The sequence below is a fragment of the Leptodactylus fuscus genome, chromosome 7 (genome assembly GCF_031893055.1).
Source record: "Leptodactylus fuscus isolate aLepFus1 chromosome 7, aLepFus1.hap2, whole genome shotgun sequence".
Taxonomy (NCBI): domain Eukaryota; kingdom Metazoa; phylum Chordata; class Amphibia; order Anura; family Leptodactylidae; genus Leptodactylus; species Leptodactylus fuscus.
This window is the reverse complement of record NC_134271.1, coordinates 31091335-31116923: the sequence shown is the minus strand read 5'-3', so window position 1 is coordinate 31116923 and position 25589 is coordinate 31091335. Positions and strand designations below refer to the sequence as shown.

Below are 25589 nucleotides of genomic sequence, written 5' to 3'. Positions count from 1 at the left end.
GTGTGAGCTTTTGCGGGCCGTTCACGCTCCCTTTGATTTCAATGGGAGCCGGGATCGTATACGCGGCACTATTTTGCGGCCACGTATACAATCCCGTCTCCCATTGAAATCAATGGGAGCGTGAACAGCCCGCAAAAGCTCACACGGCGTATACGTGCTACATCACGCGGCACTTTACTCCGTGTGAACTCACCCTAAGGCGATACAGGCCCAGAAAATCTGAAAGACGTGCCGTGGTGACTAATGACTGACTAGAGGGCCAGTAGCGTACACACATACACTGCTGGCCAAGAAGTGTGGGGGCAATAGAGCAAAGGGGGATTCGGTCAGAAATTCTGGACTTTTTACCCTTTATCCACTGCACAAAAGATAAAAACAGAAAAAATCACTTCTGTTAATTCCTACGGATTTTTTGAGCGTTTCTTCTGCAGAGTCAACATTCTAAAGCAAAGTGTGAATATCCTCTTATCAGTTGTGTGTATTTTATCCTTTTCGCTGTCAATAAAGTTTTCTAAAAGAAAAAAACATTTTAGAGGCGTGACAATCGTGTCCTGCGGCCAATCAGTGTTTCCGGTGGGCGGGAACAAACTTACTAGAGCTTTACGTGATAGTTGCCGTGACAACAGCAAAGCGGCCTATAGGAGGAGCGGTCGGGACGTTACCTGACACGTAGCGGAGAGGGGCGCTATGAGGAGCGGGTGCTGAACGGGAGACACACGGGGGGGAGCGCCATGTCATCCTCGTCAGACAGCAGCCGGGAAGGGTGAGATATATCCATATGTTATGAGGGGAGGGCGACTGACTGACTGTTTACTTTTCTGCCTGTTGGGTATCAAATAGTTAACCCCTTCATTACCGTACACCTCTTATTTCCATTGCAGACCATCGGAGCACCCCTAAAATCTTCCAGAAATTCTCTAATTAACTCCTTAACCGCCATAGATCACTTTGCTTATCATCCTGTACTGAGGAGCACATTGATATCTTATGGGAGGCTCCCGCAAATGGCAGCTGTCACTCCTCAGGACCTGGCGTGACTATATGTTACATGGCCGCCCTGTCATTTTAATGGACGCTGTGTAATATCTCATTTATCAGGCAGTTCCACCATAGGACATCTATAGGGCTGCATGGTAGAATAAGGGCCTGTTCACACAATGGAGTTAGGAGAAGAATTTAAGGCTAAGACCTCACGGGACGATAAAAACCGCTAAAGCACTGCGGGAAAACCCACGGCGGGAACGCATCGCGCCCCTTCCTGCAGCGCTTCGAACACAATCAGTTCACACGTGAACTGCCCGCGCGGGTTTTGACACGGAGACAGACGCGGTGAGCCGCGTCTCTCTCTTGTCAAAACCCGCCTGTCGCGACCATCGCGGTCGCGGCTTTCCCCTCCGCTGTCGGCTCAAATGAATGAGCCGACATAGGAGGGAGCTGCCGGGGGCGGAAGCCGCACGGCTGAGCCCGCGCGGCATCCGCCTGAAGAAAGGGCATGTCCTTTCTTTTCTCCGCTAGCGGAAAAAAAAAGCCCGGTGGTCTACATAGACCACCATTGTAAAGGGGCGGATTTTGAAGCGAAATCCGCCCCTTTGTTCACGTGTGAACTAGCCAGTTTTCCTCCGTGGACTTTCTGTTACCATTATATCGACGGGAAAGCTGCCGGCGTTTCTGTAGACCAAAACCGCACCAGTGTGTCTGCGCTGCAGTTTTTACCGCAAAGTGGGTATGGGATTTGCATGAATCCCATCCACTTTGCAGTTACTGTATAACGCCGCGTTTCCGGTCCGTGGGGCCCCAGCCTAAGGCAGTCTCAATTAATGGAGTTAGTCAGCCGTAATACTGTGCAACGAAATCTGATAAAAGCTTTAGCAGGAACCTTCTATGTCAGTGTCCAGAAACTAAGAAGTGTCCAACACTTGAAAACAAAGATGGGCAGAATCCACCTCAGATCGGCTGCAAATCCCTGCGGCCCTGAAAAGTTCTAATGGTTCTGTTGTTTCTGCCTTGTAGCTTAGTATAAGGACAGAGCTGCTTTCATATAAGCCAAAGCAGTCCAGAAAAAAAAAGCGTACTGTTTAGCCATAGGGGTGAACAAAGTATACAGCGCACATAGGTGGATACTTCTCTAAGACTGGTGTGTCACATGCCAGTCATGTTCCCCTGGGCGCTTAGTCAAAATGTGCCTAATTTATTAAGAGACATTCACCTGTCCTCCGTCAGCATTCTGTATGCCATCTAAGTGAGGCCTGGTGCACGTCTGTGCATAGGTTTTCGTTAGTGGGGTCCGCTTGGAGACCCCCGATCGGAAACCTAATACACATAAAAAAAAGCAGTACTTTAGGAAACCCGCAGACTCCTTAGACTACAATGGGGTCCATGTGGTTTCCTCTGCTTTCTGCTTGCAGCGCTCCTCTCTCCGCATTTTTCATACGGAGAGGGGAATGGAATCCCCGAATGCAGTTGTGACCGGGCCTCAGCTAGGAGTTGGTGTACGTTTTAGCTATCATTTCCATCTGTTTATCAGGTAAATTATAGTAAATGCATCTGGCCATGGTAGGAATCGGCGCCCGCTAAGCTCTGACATACACTTATCAAAAAAAGTGGTATATAGGGAGCATATGTGCCAAAGTTTCAAAACAGTTGTGTGCCAAAATTTGTGAAAGGAATTGATATTAAATGTATGATAAACCCCCCAGTAGTTTCTAAATCTGGTGCGTATACAACAGGAACGTTAACTCTTCACCGCCATGATTATCGAGTGAGCATCCTTATAATATCACTGACCTTCTGTCCGCTCGCTTTACAGAATACAGGTTATGCTGCCAGCAGCGCTAATCCAGGACAACCATTCCCGCTAATATGCACTTCGTACGTGCAGGCCACCCATAACTAACTAGTCACTAGGTTTAACCTTTCTGATTGCTCGGGCTACAAGTTGATCTTGGCCACATCTCATTGATCCCCTCATGTATCACAGCTAATGAAAGTGACAACAGAACATTCGCCAGAAATTTGGCATATTCATAAACATTACCACACTCCCTTTCATTCGCTGCAGCCCCCTTGTACCCCTAAGCTAAAGCGCAGATTCAATGTAATTTTCCAGTTTTCCTTCCCAAATAGAATGCAAAATATATTGTTCAGGCTGAAGATTACAATTATTTTTTTTATTTATACGTCTCTTTTTAGTGAGTCCTCAAAATGGCTGGATGCTCATTACGATCCTGTTGCTGGTCTAAATACATTCTCCTCCTGTATCGGTAAGTAAATCCCCTATAATGGAGGCGATTACCTTCGCTGTAGGGAATACAAGGGATTATTGTGTCACATAAAGTCTGGCCTTGAAGTGGTCACTGAGCAGCCAGTGTAGTTTTGGTGCAAGATCTGTATAAAGCCAGGGCCGCACTTTGCGTTTTACATTGCCTGCAAAGTGGATGGGATTTTGGCTAACCCCATCCACACATTGCAGAAAAGAAACTGCAGCGGTAATACTGCGATTTCAGAAGCACTTGCATTTTTGTAAATCACAGCATGTTAACGTCAAAACGCTGACGTTTTCTGCATAGATGTAATAGAGGCATTTCTGTGAAAAATGCTGCAGAAAGAAACTGTGATGCTTTTCCGCAGCATTTTTTTTTTTTGGCTGCGTTTCAATATGTGGGACCCGAGCCTAAAGGTGTCTATTCCAGGTAGGTATATAAAGGTGTTTACCACCTGCAAGATCACTTTTGAAGCATTTATATGGCGTCAAAGGGGCCATTGACAAGATAGAAAATATACTATTGTTATTAAAAAAAAAAAAAACTGTTGTTTGTGCCAAGATAATAAACTTTTGAGCTAAAACGCCGTAGAAAAAAGCGCAGTCAAAATGTATTACTTACTTTCTGCTGGGGTTTTCAGTAAGTTTTTGCTGAATTCTCCTTTACTTTTTTCTTTCCCCTATTAAATTTATAGGGAAAACACTACTAATTCTGTAGCTAAAAATAACATGCTGTATATTCAAAAACACGTTTTAGTTTTTTTTTTCCCAAAAAAAAAAGCACCTTTTTTTACCACAATGTGTGGATGAGGCCTGGTTCTTATCTGCAGTTTGTAATCCATTCGGGGAGTCTGCATGGGGACCCCCCCCCCCCATGAATGGAATACTGAACGCATTGATAAGCAGTGAACAGTGAAAGCACATGGACCCCATGAGGCGCGGTGTTTGCATGAGTCCTGCAGAGAGGAAAGTAGATCATGAAGTACTTTTCTGTCCGCATGTTCTGTGCGGAAAGCACATGGACCCCAATATAGTCTATGGGGTCCATGTGCTTTCAAAAGCTCACCGCTTGCCAGTGCGTTCGATATTCTATTTAGGGGGGTCCCCATGCGGACTCCCCGAATGGATTACTGAACGCAGATGTGAACCAGGCCTGAGAAACAGAATCGCATTCACTTTGCTGATGCTGTAATATGCAGCGTTTGTTTCCGCTGTGTTTCAACAACGTGGGGCCTTAGCCTTATTCTGTATATAATGAATAAGTTCTTCAGTACAGTTGCTTGTGTCTATGCCTGTGAGAGCAGCCATTTTCTTCTGTATCTGTTGCTCCGTTACAGAAAGACTGACATTTCCCTCTTGATCCAGCACTGCAGCCCCCTGTATAAAATCTGTATGTGCCAGCCTTAAATCTATCAGCAAGTCCATAGTACTGTCTCTTCTCACTGGCAGTGTCCATTCGGTACCATACAAGTGTCTTTCTTGGGTCTCCTTGTGTATGTACAAGATTTTATACAAGAAGTTGTGGCGCTGACATCTCAATCATTCTGTTAGGGTATATGGTATAAATATAAGAATGGCTGCCTATTCTCAACACTAAAAAAGAGCTGTCACACAATAAAGGCATGTTCTTATCCTATTAACAGCCCCGGCAATACCATTTAAGTGATTTAGGAACAATTTTACAGGTGCTCGACCTCCTTTACTTCAATGGATACAAAAGGATACACACTGCCAACTCATACACGTCATATGATGTAACATAATATAAAGCAAATGTGGCATATCCATTGCAAAGGGTTGCACAGTGCATGGGTTAAATAGATTACTGGGGATTAGAAACAGATTAGGATAGTTGTTTATTATTCCAGGACATGCATCAATCTCTTAAAGGAGACACGGGCTAGTTTTTATTCTATGTCATATTACTATGTTCAGTCTTGAAGATCTTCTTTTCTCTCATTTATTTACAATAAATAGACACAATTTTTCATATAATTTATACACAATCTAAGGATTGGTTGTGTTTCTCTTTGGTGAGGACACGCCGTTTAGTATCATTTACACCACAAAAATGAGCGGACGTAGATTTCATCCAGGTGCATAGCCCAGCGGAGGGTGTCATAAATGAGAAGCCCCCTCTGCCAGCAAAGGGGATAGGAAAACTCCCCAGTTTTTATAAATCTCCCCATTCAGTGTGGCTTGCAGCTGTCTGCAGATACTTAGAATCAGTAAGTAGCCCTATAACATAGCTTTGGCCCAATTTAGAGGAATGAATGAAATACTATCACCTTATGCTGCATACAGTTTACGATCTGACTTATCGGTGGGGGTTTAACTCCTGAGACCTCCACCAATCACCATTATAGGGGTCCCATGACCCCCCAGTTCAATGGATCGATGGTGGAGCATATATACTGCCTCTCTATCTTTGCAAGACTGCAAGATATTGCTGAGTGCTTTGCTCCTCTCCCCCTTGGCGTTCCTCGCCCGTAGAATTTAATTGAGTGGCAATATGCATGCTTAACCTCCCTTCAAATTGGGGAGGAGCATGGGACCCCCATTCTCATGATCAGTGGGGGTCTTAGCATTGATCAAACACTTATACTTTGGATAGGTGATAAGTAGAGATGAGCGAACACTGTTCGGATCAGCCGATCCGAACAGCACGCTCCCATAGAAGTGAATGGAAGCACCTGTGACGCCTACCGGACGCCGGCAAAGTCAGCGTCACGGGTGCTTCCATTCATTTCTATGGGAGCGTTCTGTTCAGATCGGCTGATCCGAACAGTGTTCGCTCATCTCTAGTGATAAGTTGTAATCTTAGGACACAAAAGTTGAATATGTGAATGTAAAACTTGCACAATTTTGAGCTAAGGCTTTAGAGGCCTTGTTAAATGTTTGACAGAAAAATCAATATAGTTTAAAAGAACAAACCACAAAATAATAATCACCAGGAATTGGCTGCAGTGGTCACAAGAATAGGACCTGCCCTAAATTTTGTGGCCCCGGCCTAGCCCCCTCATGGATTTGTGAAAATGACAGATCTGTGCACGGGGCCTTAGAAATGAATTGGATGCTACAATGCCAAAAGTGACAGTTTGTTATTTTAGATCATTGTAAACTTTTGGTCGTAAATTTTAAGTGGCTGAACAATTTTAATTTTAGCCTGGGATAGGGTTATCCCCCCCACAGCAGCCCGGAGCATGAACTGCTTTTCTTGTTATAAAAATAATAATATTCACATTTTGTATTATTTTCCTTTTTCTTCCAAGCTCTTGCCGATTTACATGGGGACGGTGATTTTAAGGTACGTTTCAAGATGAGATATTATATGTGTTTTATGACCTACTATACAGTTAGTGGGTTGGAAGTCCATCAGGTTTATCAGTTGTTGTAAACTTTTAAGCTCATTTTGTTCCAGAGAAAGCCAAATACCTCTCTATTAATGGCTAATTCACTCTAAGGGCCCATTCCCACGATGTAACACAGCGCTCATTCTGACACGTAAACATTGAACTACAAGAGCAAGAGCGGCCTCCTAAAAATGGCCGCCGGCCGGCATGCGCAGTCAGCTCTACTAGTGTCTCACTGGCAGAGCCAACTGCGCAGGCATCGGAGGTGACGCAGGAGGAAGACGACAGAGAAGGGGAGGATCCAGCTGAAGATAGAGGCGTCGCAGGATCGTGTTCTCGAGCAGCAGTGGGGAGGCCTCCATTGCATTTTCAGCGCTGGGGCCCGCCCCCATTGCTGCCAGAGAACTAATTTACATACTGGTAAAAACCGGTATTTCTAAGGAACGGCGCGGTGGAGATCACATCTAAAGGTAAGAGACGAATAGCCTTTCTAAAGTCTATTCCGACGTCTTATCCACAAAAAAAGAGGTTTTAATGGTAGAATCCCTTTAAAGATACTGCTACACCTTGTATGGCAAGTGGGCGGTGCTGCTCCTGGAATGTAAGCGTTACTGGCAGCAATGCTGTCCTGGGGTGGCTGATCTTCAGGGGTCCCGGAAGTCAGACCTCCGCATATCTAATATTGATGACCTGTCCTAAGAATAGGCCATCAATATTGGAAGATGAATAACACCTTCAGCTATTACTAAATCCTGTGGGAGCGTATTCCTAAATTATAGTAAAGCAATGTTTCCAAACTTTATGAAGAAATTGCGCTTTCTTTAACCGAAAGCAATGACCTTGTGAGTCTTGTTCGGTTTGTGGAACAAATAATTTAGGACCATTTACATATTTGTATAAATGTAATATATTACCCCTCAGCCACAGGCGTACCTAGGGTTTTCGGCAAATCCATTTGACTAAGCCCCGCTACCAATGTATACCAATATTACCACTATACGGTGACCATATAGGGGTAAATAGCGGCTCTACACAGGGGTCTAGGCAAACCATTGAAATTGGTAAAATACAGGAATAATGTTGTGACTTACCGGTGATATTTCTGACTGTAGTCATTCACATTTCCCGTCTCCTCCATCTAGACCGCCACGTCCACTTCTTCCAGCTGTGATTGACTCTGTAAAGTTTGCAAAACAGACATCTTTTGCTTCTTACTTTTCTAGGCACCCGACCCACATTGTACTCGCCTACACAAAGTCCTGTCCTGTTTCTACTTCTTATTATAAAATATACATGATAGAAATCCCCTGTAAATGAATAATGACCCCTATGTGTATATTTACATGTTGACCCTTCACCAGTCAAATATTTGTCCTAAGGATGCAAAAAATCTCACCTTTATATTATTGCTCCGTATATCCATCCTACCCCCATTTCCACTAAGATATTAATAATATCCCCCCAAAGGTTAAATAAATAAATTGTAAAAATTATACTCGCCTCCCCTCCGATGCCCTGATGTACTGAGTCAGACCGAAGCTGCGCCTCCTCTTTCTTACTTGTAGGCTGCAAACCTTTTCAGGCCTGCAACATACAAGGTGCCATAGCCACATGATGTCCGCATCACACACATGTCCTAGCTTTTGTCGGGGCACCCTTTAGTCCTCTGGCCTGAAGAGGCTTTTGGTCTCCAAGTAGCAATGGCAGAACATGAAGCCATTAGAGTTTCGTATTCCACCATCCACAACAACTGTAACTGTGTCTTTATAGACACCCGGACAATATCGTTTTGGTAGCGGCGGACTGGCATTGCCTATTATAATTACAGAACTGTATCTTTTCTACAGATGGTGGCTGGCGATATCGGTAATGGGCCATATAATATGAAACTGAAAGTCTATAAGGGCACAAGTCTCATGTCTGAGAATGCATTGCTAGACATGCCAACTGGTGTTGCCGCCTTCTTGATGGATCAGAATGAACCACGGACTCCGGCTGTAGCTGTGGCCTCTGGACCATTCATTTATGTGTATAAGAATCTGAGACCTTACTTCAAGTTCACTTTGCCAGCGCTTGAAGTTAACCCTCTCGAGAAGGAAGTGTGGGATCAAGCTAAAGAGGTAAGATCTTTGGAAGCTCTTGGTAGAGAACATGGAAGTACCTGAATGGATTCCTTGAAGGCATAGAAATGTTTCTTCGTCCATGTACTAGAGGGACGCAGGACCCATGAACTTTGGGTCCTGAATATACACAGTAGATTGATGTCATCCTTGCCCTCTAGTCATCTAATGTGTATGAGGGTGTTCTGACGTTTCCTCAATATTTGGATATGGGGTCCATAGAGTGTCTATTGTTTTTACATTAAAACCAGTGGATGAAATGTTTTTGTCCGCCGATTCCGTGCAGACACTGTGATGGAGTCTCCAATGCAAATGAGGTTACATTGAATAAAAAATATGAGGAGGTGACAAACCCCCCACACACACACACACACACACACTGCTTTTCCTTACTCATTGAACGCACTGCTATGTTATACCATTGTTATTTTGCTTTTCCTGTTTCATAATAAAATATATATTTTTGCCATCTTTGACAGGACAAAATTGACCCAATGACATTGAAGGAGATGTTGGATGGAATCAGGTAAGAAGCAAAGTCTGTCTGATGTCTACATCCACCAAGTAGTACTGGCATAATGAAGACGGACTGAGCTAAAATCTACTGACTTTATATATGGAAAATGAAAATTCACTAAATGTTCCCTCTAAGTTGTCCAATATATTACATGGTGAATCATATAAATAGAATTGTTTAGAGTGACAACTAACACAGTTTATTTAAATTACATGAAAAAAAAGTAAGTAAATACGTAAATCACATTAAATCAATCACTGTAACTTATTCGAAACACACAAGATAGAAGGATGGAAAAAAGCTTTCTATAAGGTCAGTATTTCCTACAAACATCAGAGCATACTAGAACGGCTATGATTAAGGGACACACTTGTCCTGAAACGTGTTAGTGATTTTTTTAGACACTTATATGTTTTTTCTAATCTTTTCACTATCTTTATGTCAGTTTTTGTACATTTTAACGCTACGGATTAAAGGTTATATTTTACTGGAGTCCGGATGGTGAAAGCAGTCTTCTATTTCATCCATTTACTACAGTTGTAATACAGTATTTTATTATTATTATTTATTATTTTTACACCAAAAGATTGAATAAAACTTTTTTACCAATTTTTTTTTTTTCTTGAACATGAGTTTGATAGCTCTTTATAAATGTCACAATGGCTGGAGATCAAATCAATTATCATTGCTGCAGGATGTGGGATTGTTTTCCCTTTGCCCATTGAAACTCCTGACAACTCTATGGATTCTGGGGATATTATCACTCCTTAAGAGGTGATCACCTTCACAGGCGTATGGAGACTTACAAAAGCCATTTGTTTTGGAATAGATCTACTGGTTTGGCCAAGCCTAGCATCAAGGCTTCTTGAAAAAGTCGTGCATGATGTTTAAGGGGGCTGCCCCTAGAGGGCAGCAAACAGAGGCACTATTTTCCTATTTACATCTTGGAAAACAGATTTGCCTATTTTTCCCAACTGTATGGATGTCATTTGTACATGGCGCTCATGGTATTTGTTTGTTTTTCCCCTTTCTTACAGAGATAAAGCAGAGATTCCTCTCTCCGTCCGGTCACTTCGGTATGTATCATCAAGTCCATACTGTTATCAGCCATTACTCTTCACTGTTCACCGCAGCAGCTTCATTGTTCTTGTACAGGTTCCTTATGCTGGATCAACAGGAGATGGATAATTTTGTGAACACGTATAAGCAATTGCCATTGAAACGTCAGGTAACAAATAGATTTTTTTTTTGGTAAAAGCGGAAGACAATCTTTGTGTAGTGTTCTTGATATAGCGACGCATATACTCTCAGCAGATAGTAGAGAAGTATTGAGGCAGAATGTTCACAGGCAGAAACATCACTGTCTCGTTCATTGGGGTGCACATGTGAAATTAAGCAATCCTCGTTAGTATAGTGGTAAGTATCCCCGCCTGTCACGCGGGAGACCGGGGTTCGATTCCCCGACGGGGAGGCTATAACTTTTTCCTTGACAGTTTGGGTTCTGCTCAGATTTCCTTCCTGATTTAATATGCACTTACAGGTTCATTGATCCTGTGGCCGATCAGTTGGTTGCCCCAGGTCTTGTTCCCGCCACCCCCAGCAAACAGCTGAACTTGGCCGGGTAAGAAAGAGCCCGCAACGCAGCAATGACTGCAGACAAATTATGTTTTTGCACAGCTGAACTTGGAGCAGAATTTTAGGCAGATTTTACTTCAAAATCAGCTCCCAGTTACGACTGAAATCTTCCACCATTTCAGTGGGTTGCTAATGTTTCAGCTAGTGGAAAAAAATAAGCCTAAAATATGCTCGATCTTCAGGCAGATTCAACCTGATATACTCTCACCGAAGTGAATGGAAATCAGAAAAATACTGCTTACCTGGTGCAGAATTTGGTCAAGCAGAAACATTCAGCTTCAAATTCCTGAAGCTTACCTCATTTTTCCGCTAGTGAAAATTCAGCCGTGTGAACATAACCTTACATGGGTGCCAGTCTGATGGATGGGTGCCCTTGTAACACAAGGATGGCTCAAAACTAGAGCAATTTGTACAGTGGCTGTCTTATAGAGGGGACCCTGAGCAGGACATTTCACTTTATGATGTCCAAGTGTTATGAAGTTTTGCTGTTTCTAGCCAAGACTGGCTCACATTTGAGAACAGGTTTCTGTTCTGGGGGTCCGCTTTGTCATACCCCCCCCCAAACTGAAACCTAATCTGCATAAAAAAGCGGTTACCTCAGGAAACCCGCAGACCCCATAGACTATAATGGGGTCCTCGTGGCTTCCATTTGGTCTCTGCTCAAAAAGGGCAAAAAATGTGGAGGGAAGAGCAGAGAGGGCAATGGAATCTCCGTACGGAGTGGTAAGTGCCGATGTGAACTGAGCTTAATACTGATTTAGTTATTAGGGTGTGTATTGCACTTATTTTGCATGAAGTGGGACCTCAGACTGGTTCTTAACCATCCTCGTTAGTATAGTGGTCAGTATCCCCGCCTGTCACGCGGGAGACCGGGGTTCAATTCCCCGACGGGGAGGTATAATTTTTTAAAATTTTTTTTTTTAAATGGGGGGGGGGGGTAAATGACTTTGTTTTTTTCATATTGTTCTTATTCATTACTCTTTTGTTTTAAGTTTTTGTTTATGTTTGAAGTGGTCAAGATGAATAATTGGTACAGAAGTGATAAAATAAAAATTCAGGTCCCACCGAGATTTGAACTCGGATCGCTGGATTCAGAGTCCAGAGTGCTAACCATTACACCATGGAACCTTGCATGTTGCTGTGGGCAGTACATCCAGTCTGGAAACACAATTCATTCCATGTTTGTTGTGATGTGTTTATTTGTTTAAGTTTTCAGATGCAGTTTTTCAAGTCAAAACCCCTTCATTTTCCTTTTATACAAGGACGATGTTACAGAGGTCCAATGATTTTGGACTTTTCTTCATTTTGAGATGGTTATTAGACTGTTGGTTTATGCCTTTTTTTGCCTTCTCAACATTGGTGTCCTTCTCATGTCCGCCTTTGATACATTTGGTGGATTGTTCTGCTCATGTCACTTTCGAAAGACTTGCATACCTCCAAACAATTTGCCAATTTTGTCTTTCCTTCCCCATATTGTTGTTTCAAAATGTTATATTAAAAATTGCTAAAACATAAAGTGCAACAAAATATTTATAGCCTCCCCGTCGGGGAATTGAACCCCGGTCTCCCGCGTGACAGGCGGGGATACTCACCACTATACTAACGAGGACTAGCTTATACATTGGGGTGCTGTGATTTTGGCATAGCACCACCATTCTCTGAATTTGTAATAGTCTACTCTTTTATGCCATACTACTTATTACTCACGTCGACAAAAAAAAATTTAAAAAATGCCTTAACCAAAATATATATATATATATATTGGTTAAACTTCCTGCCATAACTTTTCTTTCCCCTTGTGATCTAACCATCCGATAGATTGTAATTTTTTTATATCACAGTTAGGGGAGGGATTACAGTAATGGCCACCACAAGGAATTTACTAAAAGAGGTCATTACTGTACATAGGTCACAGGAAGTGGCGTTGCCCCTGTTTACGTATGGGAGGTTCCATGGTGTAATGGTTAGTACTCTGGACTCTGAATCCAGTGATCCGAGTTCAAATCTCGGTGGGACCTGAATTTTTTTTTTTTTTTCTTTTTGCATTTCAAACCCTCCAAATCCATTTTAAATGTGTATCCAATCTGATATCTGAGTGAGGAAACAACATATCAAATCCAGCGTAATTTAATATGAAATATTAGGACTGGTACTTCACATACAGGAGCAGATTTACTAATGCTGTCCGTGCAAACTTAGACTAGACCGTACTAGACTGCACCAGATTTATCAAGGTGTTTAATGCTGTCGTATTCTTAGACTGTCTAAGGTTGCAGTCACACCAGCATTCAGGGACTTTGTCCCCCATTTCACTTAAAATATGGGAAAAGTCCTGCAAGCATAGTATAAGGAGTCCGCAGGTCTCTGCACGTAACTGCTTTTTAGGCAGAGACGGTTTCTGTTTTTCGCGTTCAAAAAGAAGTGAACCCAAAGACCGGAATCCTGAATGCTAGTGTGAACCTAGCATGACCTTACCTTACACCTAATATTAGTTGGTTTAGTTTATGCCAGAAAAATGTGGCAAGATTTTGGTGCAGTGCCACACAACAGGCCACTCCCACTTCCTGTGTTAGACAGTTAGGCCTCATGCATAGGACTGCTTGCGTTGTCCATGCATTGAAAATACAGACAGCTTGTTATAAAGCAGAAGAGCTGAGCAGGTTAACCCTTTCAGAACCAAGGGTCATTGATGCCTCGGTGTTCAAGCCAAATTTATCACTTTTGATATGCATTACTTTACACGCCAATATCTTTGTATATCTCAAAAACTTTACCATGATTTTTCAGGACACATAAGACTTGAAATAAGTAGCCTTTTTTGTTAAATAAATAGAATATTTTTGGGGGGCTAGAAGAAGAAAAATTTAAATTTTGCTTCTTTTGTCTAAAACAGAAATGTTTTTTATTTATATTGTTGCGCATAAAATATATGTTTCTATTACTTCTGTGGGTCTGAAAATGTATGTAGTTTATTACAAAAAAAAAAAGATATTAAATCATATGGTTTAATATTTATCATGGCTTATTTTATGGACCTCTAGTCCCTTTGACTCAGTGGCCGTCTTACACAAAGAAGCAGATGAGTAAAGGGATAAAGAATTTAGATAAGAACAAGAAGCTAAGTGGTGCTTTAAGAGTCTAGCGTAGTGATGGCGAACCTTCAGGAGACCAAATGCCCAACTACAACACAAAACCCACTAAATTATTGCAAAGTGCCAACATGGCAATTTAAAGGGGCTCTATCACTGGGAAAAGTCATTTCTAACTAATCACATGCTTGCATAGGCTTTAGAAATGCTAATTCACACCTACCTTTTGTATGTAGATTGCTTCAGTGGTGTCTGAATAAGTCTCCCATAGAAAACAATAGGAGAGGTGTGCACCATCTATCATGCACCAGTCTAATTAGCATATGAAAACGGACTTATTCAGAAACCACTGAGGTAATCTACATACTATAGGTAAGTGTGGAATAGACTTTCTAAAGGCTATGCAAAGGTGTGATTAGTTAAAAATGACTTTTCCTAGTGATAGAGCCCCTTTAACCGTAATACTGGGGTTTTGTTTTAGAAAAAGCAAAAAAACAAAAACAAGTCATACATTAACATCTTTTGTCTTAAAAGAAAAACACACAGTGGCCCACACAATATAATATACTCCACAGTGGGCCCCCACACAGTATAATATGCACCACGGTGGCCCCCACACAATATATTATGCACCACAGTAGGTCCCCACACAGTATTATATGCTCCCAGTGACCCCCACACATTATTATATGCTCACAGTGGCCCCCACACAGTATTATATGCTCACAGTGGCCCCCACACAGTATAATATGCACCACGGTGGCCCCCACACAGTATATTATGCACCACAGTAGGTCCCCACACAGTATTATATGCTCACAGTGGCCCCCACACAGTATAATATGCACCACGGTGGCCCCCACACAGTATATTATGCACCACAGTAGGTCCCCACACAGTATTATATGCTCACAGTGGGCACCCTCAAAGTGTTATATGCTCCACTGAGTGCCCCCACACAGCATAATATGTTACTTTACCTTACTTCCCACGAAGAGCAGCCGGGCGACCTACTTCTTCCACAACAGTGCAGGCGCAGATGAATGACATCATCATGCCTGTGTTAGGGCAGAGGTCACACTCTTCTGTCAGTGTAAGCCATGGATTCCCTGTTAGTGAGCGATTGGGAAGACTTGATGGAACAAAGGTATGCGTGCCAACAGAGAGGGCTTGCCACAGGTTCGCCACCACAGGTCTAGTGTGTGATCCTCCTCACTGAATGACAGCTTTCCCTTTATATAGTTTACATACTGTCAGAGGTGTGATTTGATCTTGGACCCTAATGCAAAATTTGTAATGGTGCCTCTACCTACCTTGTACCATTAAGAATAGTGGCATATTGTATGTGTCAGAGGAACCTTTGAGGACCCTTTGGGCCTGGTAGTGACTGCTACCTCTTCACCCCCTATAGCAGCGTCCCTGCATTCAGGCATTTACTGAGCGGGACCACCCACTGGACTCAATAATTCTGCACATTATTCTGCAGATTAGACTGCATAAATAATGTGACGGGATCCCTTTAAACCAGTTGCTTATTGTAAAAAAAAACAAACGTAGTTTGTGTTACTGGGAGTTAATACGCCATAGACATGTAACAGGCTGAATTACTCTATATTGTCGTTGTATATTGTCATCCAGCCAGATTGTTTCCGTCATCCTGTTCCCTATAAATGTATACAAATAACCAATGGTTTTCAATGCCTGTGTTTCAGACTGTGATTACATGTATGGGGACTCTAAAGAAGAACATGGCAGATGAAGATGCTGTCTGCTGCCTGGTTATAGGTACAGAAAGTGGAGAAATCTTTATACTGGATCCAGAAGCTTTTACTATTTTAACCCGGGTGAGCCTGTCATTTTCTTTTATTTTTTTTTACTGGGGGTCTGAGGGGGTCCAACACCTGGGAACCCTGTGGACTAGCTGTTTGAGGCAGCTTCTGCTTCACAGGCCATGTGACGTCGCATTTAGCGATCACATGGACTGATCGTAGATTGAGCAGGCTGAAGGATTGTATCAAGAAAAGCCCTTGTAGAAATGTACAGCGCTGTGCTTGGTAAGTACTGAAGCGGCCGCATTGCTCCCACCAATGCTGCAGTCTAATTACATGGCTGGGGGCTGGGTGTCATAAACCTAGGAATGGATTTTTACTGTATATAAGGTTTTTCAAAGCATCAATTGCTGATCTCTAGAAACAAACATGAAACATATAAATATATATTTGGTCTGTTTTTTACTTTTCTTTAATGGGAGTGGCTGGGCAATAAATGTCACTGCCTGGCCATACAATAGTATACATTAGAGCTGTCCAGCATCCAAAGAAATGGCACAAGTGTATTTGTCACTCATTTACTATTATGGTTACTAGGCACTGGCATAAACTTTGCGCATTGTGGCGGATCTAGTTTGGGCTAAAATTGTTTAGGCATGTGATACTCAGAAAATGGCGTCGTATCTTAAATGCATCTCAGTGTAGCACAATTGTGTTGCTTAATTCTAACTCAAAGTAAACCAACTATAAAGTAGTATATTTTAGACAGTTTATACATATGCTAGATTTATCATCCAGCAGCAACCACTGTGATAAATCTGCTTGCGTAAATCTTTTCAGACAGCCTAAGTTTACACTAGGGCTACATTCACACTACAGTAATTAATAGTCATGTGATGTCTGTTTTTTTAACGGACATCACACAGCAGCATTGTATTCAATATCATTGGGGACTATTCTGTTGCCATGGACCATCAAAATATAGGTCATGTCCTGTATTTGGCCATATACACGGATCTCTCCATACACCCAAATGTATTGGGGATCCATGAAAACAGGTGCCCCTTGGGTGCAAGACTAATGTCTGAGTGTAAATCTGGGTCACTGTGGTGTAAGTTTTAGACAGTCCACTCTAGAGATACAGTCTTGAAATGCACCAAATTTATCAAGATGTCTAATACTGTTTGTTAAGCCCTGACATATCCTTCTCCAGTCTAACTTTACAACACTTATGGCTTAAGGTGCGTTTTGCTTGGTAAACCTCCCCCAAAGTGAATAGAGACTTGCACTACTTCCTCTATCACATGGGTGAAGTGAATGGACTTGTGTCTTCATGAGTCTTCACCTATGTCCTTCCTGCAGGGCAGTCTGAATAAACTTCTAAATATTAGTTGTCATTCTTACAGGTCGGTCTCCCCAGTGTCCCGACTCTCCTGGATGTCAATGGACAGTATGATATCGAGTACCGCATCACTGTTGCATGCCGCAATGGTAACGTGTATATCCTCCGCAGGTAAAGCACTAGTATAGCTGTATCTCTGTAGCTTGTACGGAAATCTATATACACTCATTTACTAAAAAGTAATACAACAAAAAGGAGTTTTTGGAATCAAATGAAACTTGTTTGAACACAATGGTGATATGTGTAAGTGATAATATTAGAGCAAAAGGATGTTCATTCGTGAAAACTGCACAACTCAAAGGAGACTCTAGTACGTTATTGGGCCGCTTCAAGAAGAGATATGGTTGGACATGGAGGCATACACTTTCTGCATGCTATCTTATGGCACATGTCTGCCCATAGATTTTGCAGCTGGGCCTGTATATCCTGTATGTAGGTTGCCAAAGCTGGCAACCCAAGTGGTTTCATAACTGCTTGGTTGGTGATAAACGTGGCGACTGCGATGGCCAAGCAAGGAGTCCCGAGATCATCACACCAGCGGCTGACTCCCCTGTCTCTTCACAGCAATAGCAAGGCCTCCTTACTGACAACCGACTTTTGTCAGATCCCAAAGAGAATCTGGATTTGTCACTAAAGACAATGGCATTCCGACACGTAGCAGTCCACATTCTTGTTCACCACAATACTGCAAACAAAGTTGATGGTGGTTGGCAGTCATTGGCAGGGCACATTATGGGTACCATGTCACCAAATTTCCATCTGCTAAGTGCCCAGAAATAGTCCAGGCAGGGACAAGGGTGTGTAGTGAATGCGCCATCTGTATATCGCTGTGGATAAGGAAACTGTGGGAGCCGCTCATGCTTGCAAACAAAACAAATGATGATCTGTAGCGGTGGTTTGTTCTGCCTGAGCTGTCCAAAGCCTGTTTGCCATGTGCGTGCCCTCAAGTATCCACTGCCCCCAATACATTCTAAGATGGTATAGATGATGGGCAGTTAGCAAAAAAGAGCATCCTGATTCTCTGTCGACTGAAGCGCCACATCTTGGAGGCTGTCAGCTGAGCAAATGTCCTTATGTGCATCATTGAGGTATGTCTAGCAGTCAACAATATCTCACCAAGAGGTACACTACCCAAAAGTAGCTTTTAAGCCTTTTTTAGGGCAGGGACAGATGCACTTTTATGCCCTCTTGTGGCAAGACTCAGTGTTTAATCTCACCATACCTGTACTCATTTACATATCTGCCTTTGCAATGTCTTCCATTAATAACAGGAAATTAGGATTGTATGGAAATTGCTGTCATATAGAGGAGGCATTTTACCGTTTAGATGCACATTATGCTGTTTAGAGACTTTACATTTGGAAGTCATACACCTGGAAGAAGCCGACTCATTTCTCAGTGTAGCACATGCCAAAATATTCTACCCCCTCTTCCTCAGTACTATGAGTAGGCACTCACTAACAACTCTATGGGGGGATATCTTATAGAATGTTGCCCTGACAGATCCTACTCAATTATTGGACGCTTTCTTCCCATTGTTCATTGCAGAAGAGGTCATAAAATTGGCTTTCTATTTCTATTGGCTGCTCTGCAATGATCAGAGGATAACCATGCAAAGCCTTGGCTATGGGGAGAATATCTGAGTATGCGTGATCAATGGATATGCACATTGCTATACATATGAACACCACCAGGTGGTGCCATACTGTGTAAGTAAATGTCATACCTCGCCACTGAATCATTTCTTGGCAGTATATAAACTGTAAGCATAGCAAATGTATGCTCTATACCAGGGGTAGGGAACGTACGGCTCTCCAGCTGTTGCAAAACTACAACTCCCAGCATGCATACTTGCTCTGCTGTTCTTGGAACTCCCATGGAAGTGAGTGGAGCATGATGGGAGTTGTAGTTTCACAGCAGCTGGAGAGCCAAAGGTTCCCTATCCCTGCTCTATACAATGTATATGACATTTTATGCTTGGACGACCCCATTGATTTCTGAACATTAATGATGTTCAAAATTTCCAGAGACTCTAAGCGGCCTAAATATTGCATTGAGCTGAATGCTCAGGTGGTTGGAATGGTTCGTGTCCAGAAGAATATTATAATTGGGACCTCCCAAGAGACGCTGCTTGGATATTCCCAAAAGGTGAGTCCGCAAGAAACTACACCGAAGTCCGTAAAGCGCTGCCATATTTATTTTGCTGTATTAATATAACAATATAAAAGACACATAAAAACCATTGGATAATGTCACTTATCACAGGGAAAGAGACTCTGGACAGTTACTCTGCCTGCTCCTGTCATGACAATGGCTTTACTGGAACAGAAGTCACGAAGCATCCAAGCTGTTCTGGTGGGATTAAAGAATCTGGAAGTTCACCTGTACAGAGATAAGAATCTGCTGAGCGTCATATCAACCCCAGTGAGTTGACAATGGTTCCTTCCCAATTTTAGCTTCTATTTTCCCAATTCCATACTATACACTTTGGTGAATGTATGTTGTGGCTTTATATCATAGGATGGTAAAAGATTTTGCGAAAATACATTTTTTTTTCATTACCTGCAACGTGCATGAGATTCTGCCTAATCCCATCCACACATTGCAGTAAAATGGGGCCTTAGCCTAGATGCCCCAGAAGCACCTTTGCAAGTGCCCAAGAGCACAGCCCAGGCTGGCATTACTGAGTACCCATTTCCTTAGCATAAGCCCAGTGTTACTTACCACAAGCCTGTATGGTAAAATCCTGTTTGTCTCGTAGGACATAGTGACAAGTCTTTGTTTTGGAAGATATGGAAGAGAAGATGATACTCTGATTATGTCCACGAGAGGTAATATGGGTCACACTTGCCATCATTCTTTATCTCCTTAGTGATCTAAATCATCTGAACGCTCTTCTTTATCCTCCCATAAATCTTACATCCATAGGCGGGGGTCTTATTATTAAGATATTGAAGAGAACGGCTCACTTTGAAGACAAGGATACAGCACCCGGACCCCCTACTGGGCAAAGCATTAAGCTCAATGTACCGAAGAAAACCAAACTTTATGTGGACCAGACCCTTCGTGAGAGAGAGAATGCTGTGGGTGAGATGAACTGTGACCTGTGGTCTCTATATAGAATATATTCAGCATCTACATTTATACATGTTCTGCTAGAGGCCCATTGAGGGCTTGTTGGTTGATATCCTTATACTGGTTATGGGGATTTTGTGCCCCCCATTCCCCTCAGTTTTCCAGGGAATTCCCTTTAAAGAGGACTGAACTATATTACCCCTGCTATACATAAACCTAGATAAGTGTACAGTAATGGCTGTCTTACTCAACCTTCCCTTTTTTCCTCAGCAATGCACCGCGTTTTCCAAATGGATCTGTATCGTCTCCGCCTTAGTGCTGCCCGAGCTTATGTTAAGGCCTTGGATGCCAGCCTGACTCCAGTATCCTCAACAATGCAGGAACCGCTTACTCTAAATGCTGCTGTGAGTATATGATACATTGCAGTCAGGGTTAGATGTGCTATATCTTCTTTAAAGGGAATGTGTCCCTTTAAACTGCAGGGATCATGTTATAGAGCAGGATTGGCCTATGGTAGAAAAGATTTAGGAGTCCAGTGGACGGTCCTACTTGAGGAATGACAGCTATTTCTGTACGAACATTTATATAGGACCGCCCACTGGACTCCTAAGCCCAAAATTAATAGGAAATTAAATGGGTTATAAATTATACTGAATATGTCTCTTAAAACTATATGTAATCCATTCTAGCTGGATCGGACAAGTCAATCTAAACTCTTTTTATTATGTTTCAATTTAGAAAGTTTTCTGCCTTTTATTTTTATATGAAAACAAATGACTTCTTGTTCCTTCAGGTACAGGGAATTGGTCCCCGCTTCAAACTAATACTGAATTTACAGAACACGTCAGTGAACCGGCCATCCATGCAACTGCTAATAAGTTTCCTATATGATGAACACCTTTACCAGCTCAGACCGTCATTCTTTAAGGTATATGGAAGCCTTAGAATACTGTACACAATTGGTTATCCTAGATGTTGGAGGTCCAACTACTTGGAACCCCATAAGAACAGGGGTCCTGATTCCCCCCATTTGAATAGAATGATGGTTGTGTATGGGACTACTAGGGGGAGCCAAGCTTCTCGTTGGCAGTCCTAAAATACCTGCAAGTCCTGTGAACATGAGCAAGTCATCATATGTGGCTTTACATCACTCTACCGCCATCTATAGGTGACCTAGCTGAAATAAGGGCAGAAAAGTTCTGCACCTTTTCCAAAGAAACATATGCTATAAAGAGCCTGACGGATCTCTGCAAGACAAATCCCATTACAAGAAACCTATCACCATGTAAATGCTATTCAGTCTACTGACATTGGCTCATAGGGCACAAGTAGCTGAGCAGATATTGTGTGTGTGTGTATATATATATATATATATATATATATATATATATATATAAATTCACTATGTCTTGTAAATTATTGATTGAAATCCCTGCTCTATCTATACAAAGGAGTCCAATGGACGGTCCTGCTTGCATGATTGACAGCCTACCCAGTATGAGCACACATGTAGAGATGGCTCAGTCACTGACTAGCACCGCCCACTGGACTCTTATGCATATTAGATTATAAGAATTCTTACATTAGACTGCATGCGCAATGTGACAGGTTCCCTTTACGCTGGGTTCACACCAGCGTTCGATCTCCGTTTTCAGGTTTCCGTCTTCTGCATGCAGAAAACGGAAACCTGTCATGCCGAGTCCGGCCGTTAGCGCCGGTGAGCGTTTTATGCTCTCCATGGTGAAACCGTTTTTTTTTTTAAACCGGACACAGAGTCCTGCATGTCCAACTCTGTGTCCGGTTTAAAAAAAACCGGTTTCGCCCTGCAGCGCCTAAAACGCTCACCGGCGCGCACGGCTGGAGACTTTTCAAGCCCATTCAAATGAATGGGCTTGAAACATTCCAGCAGGTTTCCGTCTCCTGTCCCTGTTTTGTGCAGGAAACAGAAACCTGCAGAAAGGACTCCTGGGCGCAGATGTGAACGAGCCCTGAGATGTGAACTGGTCATTTGGAGCTTGATATAGTAGAAGAATATTAAATATTTCTTGTAGAAGCTTCATAATAATATTTGCCTGAACCTACTATGTTGGGCTATGACTATGTTCAGTCTGTGACTGTATTTCCCCGCTGAGGACTCTTGGCACATTCTCTATAAATGTGAGTGATGTACACGGGTCAGATGGCTATAACATTGTCAGGCTGAGGAGGTTCCTCACTATACGTATTCAGTACATGAGTCTGGCTTGCGCTGTGCATTTACTTATCCATAATCTGGGGCGGGGGGTCATTTCTTTCTTTCTTAGGTTCCGCTGCTGGTTCCTGGCTTGAACTATCCTATTGAGACATTTGTGGATTGCTGCAGTGACAAAGGGATCTCTGGTATAATAAAGGTAGATGTCACTATGTCACCTGTAGTTGTCTTGCCGTGAGTCCTCTATCACATCATACTTTACATGCCTTGATAGCAGGTATTACTGCAATGCTGACATATTACTGTTGTTGTTCCCGTTATAAGAAGCAGCTAACAGAGCTGAGCTGCAATACCCTTCACCACCTCATGGATAAGTGTGGCGCTGTTTTCTAAAGAAAGCAGCCATGTATTTTGTTGATGCTGGATAACATTACGTAACATAGTAAGGTCTCACTTTCCTTCTGCACTTTAACATCTGATAGATATACAGCCAGTGACATAAGTTTGTGGTTACAGCTTTTCTCCTGGTCACAACATTGGAAAGTGAGGCTTTATAGAAGCTGACTGGCATCAGATTAATGGCGCCTAGACTTTGTTTACTTCTGTACTACATATGTCTGTTGTTCTGATCCAACAAAAAATAACAGACCCGACTGGCATCCTGTGGACTCCATTGGCTTATAGTGTCCATTGAGTTTGCTTCAGCATTTTCCCAGACAGAATATCTGCGCCTGCAGCGTAGCGGTACCAGCTGATGTGACCCCTACCTGTGACGCTTTATGTAGATTTGTTTTATAAGGTTTATCTTTCATTTATTTGCAGATTGGTAATTCCTTATTTTCTCTTTTCTTAGGTTTTCGTCTTGAGAGAAGGTAAAAGTACACCGCTGCTTACAGCGCACATCAACATGCCGGTCAGCGAAGGCCTAGTGGCCGGGTGATGGGTAGACATCTACAGAGCTATATCTAGCAACCAAAGCACTTGAATGTAAGGCAAAATGGGAAAATCCAAGGATTTCTGTCTTCAAGGACCAGATTTCTTTTTATGGACTCTAAAGAAACTGGACTTGACGTTGCCAGATATAATTCCTAAGGCTCAGGCTCCACGTTGTGGAAACGCAGCTTTTTTTGTTGCAGATTTTGCTCCTTTTTTGAGACAAAGCCAAGAATGGCTACAAAAGGAATGGGAAATATATAGGAAGTTCTTATACTTCTCCCTTCTGCTCAATCCACTCCTAGCTTGGCTAAAAGAGTTGCATTTCCACAACGTGAGGCCTTAGCCCAAAGATCATTGAGGTACGAGAATGAGTAAGTGTCAGGTACATGTATTTAATGTTCTAATTTTTATTAAGTTTAGTATTGTTAAAAAGCTGCAAATTTTATAGGAAAGAGATGGTATGATAAACTGCGAGACAGTATGACATAGTGCGAGACAGTATGACATAGTGCGAGACAGTATGACATAGTAAGAGACAGTATGAGACGGTATGACATAGTAAGAGACAGTATGACATACGTAGTATGAGACAATATGACATAGTAAGAGATGTTATAACATAGTACAGGGTTAGACAGGAAGGTATGGATGATTTGAAATAACACTTACACACTCAAATTTAATTTTTTCAATGTGTAGCTTGCACGTTGCCATTACAAATATTATCAGTCATGTTTTCCAACATTGTTTCTGCAAATCTGAATCATCCTCCGTAGTCTTTGCTGCAACTGTTGGACAACCATCAGCTTATAGAGATGAAAATGCAGGTCCAGGTGTAAAATCCGGCGAACCTCCTCGTGAAGTTCCGGGTCTCAAAGAACCTGTTCATTGAAAGTGGTTCACCCACTTCATTATCGTGTCAAACTTCGGAACATGACCATGACGGCCAACGTTGGAATGATTCCAGAAACGTCTCTGTGTTTGAATGACAGAACAGTCCGTTTCAATAAAGGTGTTGTACATGAACACACGATGCTCTATCAACCACGTCTCCATTGCTACTAAAATTGCGGCTCCTGATGAGCAGGTACCCCCACTCTTTATCCACCAAGATTATCCCCCACCTTGCATGGCGCCCCGTTCAAATCATCCATACCTCCCTGCCTAACCCTGTATAAGACGGTATGACATAGTAAGAGATGGTATGACATAGTAAAAGACTGCATAACATAGTAAGATGGCAGATAACACATGCAGTGTATTTTCTGCAGCAGTAATCTTAGGCTGACCCTCAGATTTCTGCCTTCCCGGAGATCTGCACCAGCATTAGTCCTAATTCCATTGGGCTTTTCATTGCATTTTCTGCTATAACTCTGTATGTGCACAGGATTCCACAGGCACCATTGACTTGCTGGGACTGCACGTAGATTTTACTGCACCATTTCTGATGCCTGTTGTCAGCTTTTCCTTGTTTCCTATTTATTCTAGAATATTCTGTATAGATTGATTACATATTTTTGTAGAAAGTATACAACCGTATATGACTATTATTATGTATCAAAACCTATTGTAATATGTAATAAAGGGACGTTAAAGAAGTATCACAGTCTGTGCTGCCCTGCTATCATCATCCACTCTGACACATCGGCCTCTTGTGCGGTGGCTTTATATGTCCTGCAATGTCAATTACAAGGGCCTACAGCCCAACCCCCAGAGACAGGATGTTACTATGATCATGTGTGCACCATATAGCCCAGGAATAAAGATGGAGAACACTGACATGGCTCACAGTACTTGTTATACTAGGTTTACACTAGCGCTTTCTGTCCGTTCTTCTGGTCCATCAGAGGACAACTGTAACGGTGCTTTTTCATGCTTTATTTCCGATCAGGCTCTGTTCACACCTGCATTAGAAGCTCTGTTGCAGATTTCATTTCACTTTCAAATCCAAATGACGCACGGACATCTCAGTGGAACTCGACAGATAACTGGACTTTGTTGCTTGTGCAACAGATCCAACATTGTTCCTTGGTTTTCATGTGTATAGAAACTTCAGAAAGCGCAGTGCAGATGACGTAAGCTTTTTAAACAGATAGAGTTTCTGTTTTTCAGGTCCCCCAGCGGACCCGAAGGACAGAAACCTGAACGCTAGTGTGAGCCTAGCATAGCTATGAATAGGGGGCTCTTGTCCCTCTGGGGGGAGAGAAGTTGGTATATAGTAGAGATTAGACCCTTTGTAAAGG

At 42.4% G+C, this 25589-nt stretch overlaps 1 protein-coding gene and 5 non-coding genes across 6 annotated transcripts; 4 read left to right on the top strand and 2 right to left on the bottom strand.

Annotated features, from left to right (window-relative positions):
• Window positions 1-616: 616 nt before the first annotated feature.
• On the top strand, window positions 617-24902 carry BBS1 (Bardet-Biedl syndrome 1). Its single transcript, XM_075281563.1, has 17 exons — window positions 617-763; window positions 3190-3260; window positions 6532-6566; window positions 8460-8732; window positions 9212-9258; window positions 10287-10325; window positions 10405-10477; window positions 15686-15817; window positions 17149-17255; window positions 19172-19292; window positions 19410-19568; window positions 19906-19975; window positions 20073-20231; window positions 20490-20623; window positions 21013-21147; window positions 22523-22609; window positions 23264-24902. The coding sequence occupies exons 1-17, from the start codon at window positions 732-734 to the stop codon at window positions 23348-23350; spliced, it is 1761 nt and encodes a 586-aa protein (XP_075137664.1). The 5' UTR covers window positions 617-731; the 3' UTR covers window positions 23351-24902.
• TRNAD-GUC (transfer RNA aspartic acid (anticodon GUC)) lies at window positions 10649-10720 on the top strand. Its single transcript has one exon. It is a non-coding gene; the product is annotated as a tRNA-Asp (tRNA).
• TRNAD-GUC (transfer RNA aspartic acid (anticodon GUC)) lies at window positions 11708-11779 on the top strand. The gene has a single exon. It is a non-coding gene; the product is annotated as a tRNA-Asp (tRNA).
• On the bottom strand, window positions 11941-12012 carry TRNAQ-CUG (transfer RNA glutamine (anticodon CUG)). Its single transcript has one exon. It is a non-coding gene; the product is annotated as a tRNA-Gln (tRNA).
• Window positions 12422-12493, bottom strand: TRNAD-GUC (transfer RNA aspartic acid (anticodon GUC)). The gene has a single exon. It is a non-coding gene; the product is annotated as a tRNA-Asp (tRNA).
• On the top strand, window positions 12831-12902 carry TRNAQ-CUG (transfer RNA glutamine (anticodon CUG)). Its single transcript has one exon. It is a non-coding gene; the product is annotated as a tRNA-Gln (tRNA).
• Window positions 24903-25589: the final 687 nt, after the last annotated feature.

Bases quoted from the DNA above. Each gene is read 5' to 3' on its own strand.
- BBS1 (XM_075281563.1), top strand. From the start codon at position 732: ATGTCATCCTCGTCAGACAGCAGCCGGGAAGG. The intron at 3,261-6,531 runs GTAAGTAAATCC...TTTTCTTCCAAG, and splicing joins TACATTCTCCTCCTGTATCG to CTCTTGCCGATTTACATGGG. The intron at 19,293-19,409 runs GTGAGTCCGCAA...CACTTATCACAG, and splicing joins TGCTTGGATATTCCCAAAAG to GGAAAGAGACTCTGGACAGT.